Source organism: Antrostomus carolinensis, unplaced genomic scaffold (assembly GCF_000700745.2).
Source record: "Antrostomus carolinensis isolate BGI_N321 unplaced genomic scaffold, ASM70074v2 scaffold41098, whole genome shotgun sequence".
NCBI classification, from domain to species: Eukaryota; Metazoa; Chordata; class Aves; order Caprimulgiformes; family Caprimulgidae; genus Antrostomus; species Antrostomus carolinensis.
In genome coordinates this window covers 1-10852 of record NW_010333038.1, presented here as the reverse complement: position 1 = coordinate 10852, position 10852 = coordinate 1, and the positions used below count along the sequence as shown (strand labels likewise).

Below are 10852 nucleotides of genomic sequence, written 5' to 3'. Positions count from 1 at the left end.
GGGGAAGGGGGGTGGGGAACTAGATAATTTGCAATACTTCCTCCTGTACTGGAAATTCACAGCTGGTTGGAATGACAACCATAGATGAACATGATAAATTGTAATAAAAAAAAGCTGAATTAAGAAGTCACTGCTTTTAAAATAATCACACATGTCTAAACCAGGTAAAGAGAAAAAAATAATGATATTACTAATTCCACACCTCCTTCCTTCAAGTGAGAGCTGAAAAGCTTCTCTAAAGAAGCTAGTGTCACCCCCATCAATGTATCCAGTGTTAAGAAAGGACTGAAGTTCAGGAGGTTCAATCATTAAGGAAGACAGAAGTAAAACACCAAACCAATCTACATTTCCATGCTCTGTTTTCTGGGCAGAGGTCAGAGGACAGCAGCATTTTAAAGCAGAGGTTACTTACCATCACCCTGCATGTCTGAAGTCCATAGTGTCAGATTATCACGTAACAACTGCATGATAAGTGTAGAGTCCTTATAGCTTTCTTCACTCAGTGTATCCAGTTCTGCAATAGCATCATCGAAAGCTGCTTTTGCCAACCTGTAAGCACAGAATGCATCAGATTTAACATACAGAATCCAGAAGCACACAAGTTAAACCAGTGCCTCAGAACACTGATCTTCTAGCTTGGCTATATGACATCCATAGCTTTTGTGACAAATGTTTGTATCATTTAACAGTGTTTAGATGTTCATCCCATTATCTCTCATCTTCAAAACTTTGTGTGCTTAAGAACACAAGTATCTTTTTAAGTATCTTTTAACTCAAGAGCATTGGTTTTATTAAACACTTCTACATCTTGCGGTACAACTGATCAAGGTCTGCTTAAAGCTTAAAAGAAAGTATATTACATAACCTGCAATAAAAGGAACAGAAGACAAAGGGTATTTGCTTCAGTCCTCAATTTTATGAACATATGAACTGAACCCCTGCAGATAGATGAGCTACTGTCATTCTATACATGCTCACAGTTCACAGAAATTATTAACATGACCTCTCTTACCATATATAACAGACAATAGCAAAAGAGGCAAGTTAAATCCCCACATTTTTGCAGGATAAGGCATGATGCATGGGTAAGAAAGCCAGCCCAGTGTTCCTGCTCAGGAAGATCAGTTACCCAAGTAGCAACCACTTCTGCCTTGTTTGGTATTCCCATAAAACCTCCCCATCTTCCCAGCCACCACCTACCTGCAGGCACGATCAGGAGAATTAAGAATTTCATAGTAGAATACAGAGAAGTTGAGCGCAAGTCCTAAGCGGATCGGATGTGTTGGCGGGAGTTCTGTCATTGCAATATCACTAGCAGCTTTGTAAGCCACCAAGCTGTTCTCTGCAGCCTCCTTCCTGTCATTTCCTGTGGCGAACTCAGCCAGATACCTATGGTAGTCCCCCTTCCTGAAAACAGAAACCATAAGTAGTCAGTCGTCCTTATTTCCCCACCAGCCACTAAATTAACAGCTTAGTTCTGAAATTGGTGTTGATACATTCACACAGGAAGGACAATGCTGCTGAATTACCATCTAGACAGCGGCACATCAGTACACCAAATCCATTACCTTATTCATTACCAAACTGTGTCTGTACAATGGGATCTCATCTAAACTACACAAGTTTTTGATCTGAAGGACACAGATAAGTCAACTACAAGGGAAAAAACACTCTCCAATAATTTCAAAATTTAAACTATACTTCAGAAAGTACAAAATATGCATCAAACTAGTGCTACAGCAACATAATCCAAGGCCAAGTTTCATTTCATAATGCAATTTTTGATGTTGACACTACATGACAGTTACCACCCATTACCTAATTTTCTTCTCTTTATGAGGAGAATACTGAAGCAGTTCAGGAATGCAATTTCTACATTATTAGCTCAATTAAAGAAAACTGTTGCTTCTTGCATGTAAGAGCTGCACAACAGCTTTTGTTAAGTTCTCGCAACTTTATTCAAAACAATAACATCCATCCAAAAACCACACGGACACTAACACCTCAGAGACAGCCAAATGGATATTGAGATGACTGAACTGTCCTTGTCCTAGAAGGAGTTACTGCGGTTGAATGGGCAGCACGTACAGACATGGCTACTTCATTTCTGTCTCCAGTTCAGATACAGTGAGAGAGAGGTCCTTGCCTCACAAGATGATACTTACATTTTGTAATAGAAAACCTTGGACTCGCCAGTGTTAGCTGCTGGAATGAGGTGTTTGTCCAGTACATCCAGAATGTCACAACAGATTAACTTCAGCTCAGTCTCAACCTATTTAAAACAAACAAAGACACAAAATGAGATGAGAAGGCGAGTTTAGCACATAAGACTAAGATATTTCAAGAATATCCAAATATCAAACAGCCAACATTATAAAAATCCAAAGAAGGGGAGGATAGAAGAAAAAGAAAAAAAAAATCAGCTGCTCCACAGGTGCATTAAGCAAAACAGTTCTGCATAATTAGCTGGCACACAAGAGGCAAGGACTGATGTATGATGAAATGCATAACTGAATAATGGATTATAAATGCCCTGGAAGACATCTTGTTAAGACAGTTGCATTAGGTTTGTCTCAGGATACAATTCCATACTGCAAGGCTTGCACAACTCCTAATTCCTTACATTTTTGATCCTGGAATATTGCCCTGAAAATGGTAACAGTGAACAATTTGAAGGTAATAAATACAAATCAGCTAAACTCTGTTACACCCCGGAGTTAAATGGAACCTTCAGAACAAGTTTCTAGTGACTACTTGAGAGGCAAAGCTCTAACAGAAGAGCCTTAAGACAAAAATCATGGAGTATCAGAACAGAATAAAGATGTGCCACACACACAAAACAGCCAGATAAAAATGGAAAACAAACTCCAGAAGATACAGACTTGAAGCAGGCAAAAAAAGGCAAAGCGCAGCAACTCAGAGAAAAAGCAGAAATCATCAACACTAACTGTGAGATCTGTGGCCAAAGAAAACCAATATGTAAAGCCTTATTTAAAAAGAGATATTGGATTTCAACAGTCAAAAGTGGAAAACACGGTCACCTTCATTTTTTCTAATTTAGAACATAAAGCAAGGCCTATGAGGTTTGGTTTTACTACAGAAAGTTTCACATTTGAAAGCAAAGAAACTAAACATACCCCCAAAAATCTAAATCTTGTCATTTGACACTAACATTGCCAAAACCAGACTTGCTCTAAGCATCCCACATCATTCACAGTAGGAGGGCTTGGTTAAGTGCAGCTAGTAACCTACTGCTGCTCTTTCACGATCTTGCAGTAACTTTCATAGCTACAGCTGAAGACAACTCTGGCTCCAGGTACTTCTATGGATTATAAAGTAGAGGTTTTGAAGCAAAGCCATTGACATCAGTTACAAAAAACTACCAGAAACTGCATGTCTTGGATCACAAGAGCAGCCTTAGTCCATTATCCCTTCCTATCCTCCCACCCATTCTTTCTTTCATTAAGGATTTTTCTTGCCATTGATATTTTTATCACCATATAACTCTTAAGCTATTAGAGTTTGTAACCACATCTATCCCCAAAAGCTGTTAAAATTATAGGTCCAAAATAAACACTAAACTGGCACATACATACACATACCAATTTGTACAAAATTAAAATAGATTTGCAGAAGTTCCTTTAGAGAAATTAATCTACAGCAAATTTAATGTACAATGTCAGAACACCCTAACAGTCAGAGGAAGAGTTAAATGTTATAAAGTTATGGGACAAATGCTTAAGGAAGTTGCTGAAATATGGTCACTTGAGAAGAATCTACTTCATATATTTTTGGGCTACAAAAGCTATAAAACCTTTGGCCAGCAGTCAGTTCCTGCAAACTTCTTTCCTCTTGATCCTCTTTTTCAATGACTTCTTTTGCAGAGAGATCTTCAGCAAAACTGCAAAGAATTAAATCAGTTTCTAATCTTCTTTTGTTAAATAACCATACATGTACAAACTTCTCTTTCATCTCAGACAGACCTTTTTCAGCTTTGCTTAAAGGATCAGTCACACAAGTTATCAGAGATCAGCTGCTGTCCAGGGAAATGTAAAATGTCCTAACCAAGCTTAGTTTAAAAAAGATTGAATACAAATCAAGTTGATTAAGAGCAAAACAAAAAAAACACCAACCCACAACAAAACCCTAAAAGCTCTTTTACAAAAAGGATCTGTTCTAGACAAAGTGGCTCAACGAGCTTTGCAAGGCAACAAACCAGCACAAGAGCCCACACTAAGAATCCAAAAAAAAGGTAGATTTAGGGTCTATCACCATTCCCACTCTGGATATGACCTATGGTACTACACGCTCTGACTGGCAAGGAAAGGACTGCTCACCCCGATGGGTGCACACGAGCCCCCACAATCCACTCTGCTTCCCTTTATTTTAGCAATAGTGCTGGCTTAATCAGATTCTGGGCTGCGTTCTGAGCTCTGCAGATACAAAAGCTTGTAAAGCACCCGGTGATCTAAATAAAGAAACTTATTAGAAGCAGCCAGGGGAAGGGTAGCCTGTACTAGTTCTTTGACCTGTTTTAAGAGGTATCCCCCAAAATAGCTGCACCTCACAACTGAGATGCAAAGTGAAAGTAGAATGGTAGGAAACAGATGCTGAAGCCTGTAAGCTCCCTCCCTCCTACTATCCCTGCCAAAACAGCCAGCCAGACCACCCACATTTATGCCAATTCACAGCTTCACCTTTCTAGGAAGATGGGAAGGAGAAGAGAGCCTTGCAGCTGCAGGACACAACCCAGGTTGTAAACCATGGCACTAGAAACACATGTTCTCGTATGCCACAAATACAGACCTGTAAGAGGAAGGTGAATACTTGACCTATGCTATTAGGGAAGGGATTTGGTTTTACCGCAAGGAAGTGAACTGCATTACGTGCAGACATACACCACTTCATCCTCTCAAGGACGAAGAACAACCGTGTGTTCTCATCTCCTGAGATGCAGTGTGGGATGACAAAGCCAGGGGCTCTGCTTTTGTGTATCCAAAGGCCAAAGGACCCAGAACAGCAGCCTGTCTACAAATGAAGCGAGTAAGTGGCATTTTCCCCTGTGGCTATCTGTGTTTTGCTACATTTATCTTAAGTGGTTTGGGTAAAAGGCACAACTTGGGATCTTCCATCATCACTCAGTATTGCCTAGTGTAAGCCTCAGACAAAACCAGCCCAGCCCAACTCCAACACCACCATCATACCCTGACTGCTACCCCAAATCATGCTGGAACACTCATAAGCTCAAACTCCAACCATTTTTAGTAAGAGCCATGTGCTAAATTACAATAAATACTGATGCAGACCAAATGCATCAAATCATTACTTTCACACAAACTACACCTTGCATTTCAACTTGAGAAGCACTCTGCAGCTGATCAAGGTTCTGGTGGTAGGCAAGAGATGTGTTTTTCTAGAGATGCAAGTCCTCTGCAACTCCCTAGTGCTTTAAACTTGGTCTGTCAGTCCACACACAATTCTCCCCCCCCACCCTTCTTCCAAGCCTTTCAGGCCTGGGAAGGGTCTTCCAACAACACTGAACTTCCTCTAGAAAATGCTGCAATTATGGGTATTAGTTGACAAGGTAAACATAATAACCAGAGCTCTGCTGTGCCTGCACTGGACCCTACCTCTTCAGAGGTAGGTCAGGAACAGGGCAGCTGTGCTACTGTTCCAGCAGCAACAGAGAGAAGCATCATCCAAACCTCTGAAATACGTTCTTCGGGCCCTTACTGTTCCCATGCCATCTTGTCAAACCCATTAAAACTCTCCTTATAGCAGATGTTAACTCATAGTAAGTCTCCCAGGAGCTACAAACAAGATCTGGTCTTCAGCTACAGGCAATACTTAGAAGCCTCTTGGAAAATTCAAGCTGGAGTTGAGTAGACACAGCTACTCTGTCTCCAGTATGGAACTACACTACAGTTCTCCACAGCAACTGTGATAGCTATTCCCTTTCTTCTCTCTCAATAGGTAGTTCAAGGACCAGATACATAGATTTCTTGCACATCAGTCTGTTCTGCATGGTACTTGCTCTCTTTACAAAGGGAGAAACGCCACCTTCTTTTACAGTCCTTTTAAAAACAAGAAAAAAGGCTTTTCACTGTTAAAGGATCTGTGGCAGAAGACAAGAGCCACCCACAAAGTATTGTGCAAAAAAACCTCTGGAAGCATCCAGTATAAGGCAAATTTAAACAATCATCAGATAGCTATTGTCTTATTTTATATGCTCTGTTAGAAAGATTTTACCATCAAGAAATGGTATTTGGGACTGTATGTAACTGGCAGAGCCTCATCCCATCAGCGTGCCAGCATAAAATTAGAAACTCACAACTTTAACAATTCCATGGAGCAACAGAAACCCTATGAGTCAACAGAAAGTAGTCCAGAGCTATTCCTGAGAAAAGATTTCCAAGCCAACATCATTTCCATTGGTGGTATATGAATCAGTGCCAGGTGATATAATAGACTCCACTGTTGGAAGTGAAGATCTGAACCATGTGGAGGCACTTGTCCTCAAATAATGGAGATTAAGTCTCTGCAGAAATGTGTGGGATTTACACAGTACAGGAGCATGCCTGCTCCATGCTAAACCATCATTTAAGGAAGAGGGGAGGAGGGGAACAACTCACTGTTCTAACAGCTGAAGGTTTCATTAGCCCTTACCGATGAAAGTCAAAGCTTGCTCCAAGTTCTCCATTTTAGGTAAAGTTGCACAGACTGACTTAGACTCAGCATGAAGCTATGTGCATCAATTTTTTCCTCTCTCAAGAGAGAGAAAATAGCAAGGCCCTAGAGGTTATTCCACAAGCAAGTTTCACAGTTGAGATGACCATGACATCCATCCCCAGGAACACGGAGTGCTTTATCTGAAATGGATTGCTTTAACTGCTTGCTATCAGTGTAACTGACCAGCTTAGGGACAAAAGAAAAAAAACCCTACATTTTAAGAGCCAGATGCTGTCAGAGCAGCCATACTATCCCTCTCAGCACTCATTTCAACGCATGCAGAGCTGTCTGAGCTAATAATAGGCCTGCCAATTCAATCGTACAAGGCTAACTAGGCAAGTATTCTTCAGTCACCCAACTCCTAAGCACTTAATTTACAGCAACTCCTGCCAAGTTCTCATCTAGGGGAAAAAGTAACAAAACAAGGCCAATGTACATGAAACAACTATCACAGCGATAAAAGACAAGGTAGAGGAGTCAAAGAAAGTGGCCATCTGGCTTTACACTACCTGTCTTTATGCCAAGAACACTGAAGGTCCTTCCACATTGGCATTTCAACTAACAGTGTTAATATTTTGAACTCTGTAGGACAGAGTACTGAAACAGCACCAAGTGTCAAAGTCTGTATGATCCAAAGCAACTTTTATCAGAAGTAGAAGCTTAACAGTCAAACACCTCCTTTGACATGGTTAATTTTCCAAAAAGAGCTGCTTGGGAATAAATCAGGTTGGAAGGGAAAGAATAAGGCCTCCTAAGTACATGCAGCCTCACACCTGAGTAAACAGGGAAAGAAACAAAGTGCCAGCACAGTTGAAACTCTCAGCAGACGTGTAGATGCACTGAAGGAAAAGCCCTCCCTTCCTCCTTTGAGTCTACTGCCCTTTTGAGTGGTTACACAAAAACATCCAACCCCTCCCCTTCACCAGGTATATTTATTCCCCAGACAAGGAGCAAACTTCACCCTTTCAAGACTGTCACCTTCTTACAGGTAACCACACTGTAGGCAATCTAGAACATCAGGGCAGTTTATAGCAAGAGTAAAAAAACTGGACCTTAACTAAACGGCACTACGGCAGAACACCGACTGCATCTTACCATTTGCCGATATTCCCGAATCATTTTTAATTTGTCTTCTCCACCTTTGTTTTCTTCTTTCTGTTCAATGCTGCTGATTATTCTCCAGGAAGCTCTTCTGGCTCCAATCACGTTTTTATACGCAACCGAAAGCAGGTTCCTTTCTTCCACTGTCAACTCCACATCCATTCCAGCCACTTTCTTCATCGATTCAACCATTTCTAGAAGAAAAAGGTCAGACAATTATTCTCATAGCTAAAGCAGCTTTCAAACCATTCAACAGAAGCAGTTGAATGGTTTGATAGCTAATACAATAGTTTGATACACTAATGATAGCTTATGACAATAGGCTCCCTCCTCCTTTCATACAGTTATTCCTCACTTTTATACGAGAGTGTTCCAAACACATCATTGAGCATGTATGCAAAGGAAGTATGGGATGTTCTTTTCAAATGCATTTGAAAAGGGTCCCAAAAAAATTCTTTAAAGATAGTTCAGTAGGTTTTTGTTTGGGGTTGTTTTTTTTTTTTTAAGAGATAGATAAAAAGGATTTAGCAGCAAGCATGTTTTTCACAGTGGATAATAATCATCAGTACAGTCCTACAGGAACGCATGCTCTTCAAAGTGCTTCAGAGAAGGCAGTGAATAGCGGGAAGAGCATGAGCAAATGTAACCTGGCTTTCAGCACAGTAACCATAAACTGAAGAATTACAGAATGTTCCACTGATTTGTCAACTGAATACAGTGTAACCCAGTAATTAAACAAAAAAGTTAAATCCAGCTTTGAATAGATGGAAAGAAGTATGAGTATTGTTATTAGAGAAACAAGTCAAAGTTCCAAGAGGAACCGCCAAAAGAAAGATTAGGTGTCTGGAGAAGTAACAGAAAAGTCATCCTGAGGATACCCAGAGCAATCATATCTACCCATGCCAAGGAGCTACTTACACTGAAGAGTAACACAAAATAGAAATTAATTTATATTTATAGTTTAGACCTTTTGAAAACAACTTCTAAACCTGAGGTTAAAACAATAATTACTACATACAGCTTTCCTATAATCAAGTGGAAGCAAAAGCCTGAACTACTTAAGGAAGGTTAAAATCTTTTCATTACCTAACCACATTATGATTGCTTACGACACGTTAGAAAAATAAAAGCTGAAAGTGTTAAATATAGACTGAGAGCCTAGTATGAGACATCCAGGAATCACAGGCTTTGTCATGCTACACAGTGCTTCAGTTCATTCACCATTTTCCTTTCAGCTTCTACAACTGGTGGGAATCCCACAGACAGGAAACAAGACCATTAATGAATGACAGTAAGGCCCAACTACCCCATCTCCTCAAAGGACAACTGCTTCACAGCTACCTGCCAGGTAGAGGGGACACTAGAAGGACATATTTAGCTTCTGCCAAAAGCACAGTGATGTGATTAGGCCATGTCTTCCTTACTGTTCTGTGGCCTATGTACCTTCCCCACTCATCATCCCTCCCCCATCATTTTACCTCCTTATGTTCTGCTGTGTCATGGCAGCACAAGCAATAGGAAAGTAATAAAGTTCAATTTTTTTTCCTTTGGTGCCAAACCTCACAATTTTAACAGGCATAAGCTATTTTAACAGTAGGAAACTGTAGGCTTGATCTTTTTCTCTGGCAGGAACCATGTTATCAGTCTCCAACAGGTCTTCAAGCGTGTAGGACAAAATTTTACAGTGGCTCTAATATTACAGGAGGTGGACTCGGTATGACCATTATGCTTTAATCAAACACACATGGTTTTAGATGTGTGGCAAGCTTAACTCATCAAGATCACATTAACTTTGTCCCATTAGATCTTCTCTGAAGTTAAGAAAGCTAGAGGAAACCAAGTAACACTAAATTTCTCTGCAACTGGCAGGTTTCTGAAGCATACCATGTCTTTTTCAATTACACCTGCAGCCTTGCACACCCTACAGGTAGTCTCTAACCATCGTCCAGCAAAACACACATTACAGAAGATCTAGCTTTTCTTTAAAACAGAGTTTATATTCTTCTGTGCTATGCTAACTGGAATTAACCACAGAGCACTGCAGTCATACTAAGGGATGACAACACTTCTATAGAAATCCTGCTTCTTGACACAAGTAAAATGACTATTCACGTGTCTCTCATAATACAATGATACACATGTAATAATTACTCCAGAAGTGTGGAGGTAAGAAACATGTACAGTAACATTTTCCAAGATCTTCTGGCCTGTATCAGGAAATTGCAACAACTAGGAAAGACAAAAAAAAAAAGGCAAGCTCTATCAACTGTACTACAGGTTTTCTTCACAACTTCTTCTCCAGAAGCAAGATTCATTTAACATGGAAACTTAGAAGAAAAAACTATACACAAGACTTGCTGTTCCCTATAAATGAGGATCTGATTCTCAAAATACACTCAAACATATCATCACAAATTTAATCAACTGCTTAGCTTCTGCAGGATTTTATCCATTGCTAACCTTGAACATCTACAAGCCTTTGAAACAGAGGTCCAACATCTCTGTGCACCAGAGGACAAATCAAATTTACGCTGAGCAGTAGCTTTTACAAAGGCATCCTTAAGATGCAAGAAGCACAGCCTCTGTCAGTACGTATCGTCCTGGAGAACCACAGCCATGGTAAAAATGGTGCCAGAAGAAAAGAGTCAACTGCTCAGAACTACTACCAGAAAACAGGCCTTCTCACCCCAAGATTTTTATGACCCTGAGTTGCAATAAGCCAAACAGACTTCCTGTCAAGTGATGATCATCAAGAATAAGATGCTGGGGGCTGGGGGGAACACCTGAGGTTTTCTTCATTTGCTCTGAAGACAAAAAACCCTCAAGCTTCAACAACTCTTCAAACTAGGTACACAGACTCTCAATACACTGAAAGGTCTTCTCTCCAAAATCTTAGTCCTGTTAATAGTTAAATACACAACCACAGATTAGAATCACACTCATAAACAAGCATCTTACCCAAAGAGAAAAGATTTATCAGCCTACCTACAAAGCTGTCTGAGAAAAAGGTTTCTAGTTTAGT

At 40.2% G+C, this 10852-nt stretch overlaps 1 protein-coding gene across 1 annotated transcript; it reads right to left on the bottom strand.

Annotated features, from left to right (window-relative positions):
- Positions 1 to 404: 404 nt before the first annotated feature.
- On the bottom strand, positions 405 to 8025 carry YWHAE (tyrosine 3-monooxygenase/tryptophan 5-monooxygenase activation protein epsilon). The gene is made up of 4 exons (XM_010173746.1): positions 7825 to 8025; positions 2166 to 2272; positions 1201 to 1407; positions 405 to 549 (listed from the first exon to the last, which is right to left on the bottom strand). Exons 1-4 carry the CDS (start codon positions 8020 to 8022, stop codon positions 405 to 407), a joined length of 657 nt encoding a protein of 218 aa, XP_010172048.1. The 5' UTR covers positions 8023 to 8025.
- Positions 8026 to 10852: the final 2827 nt, after the last annotated feature.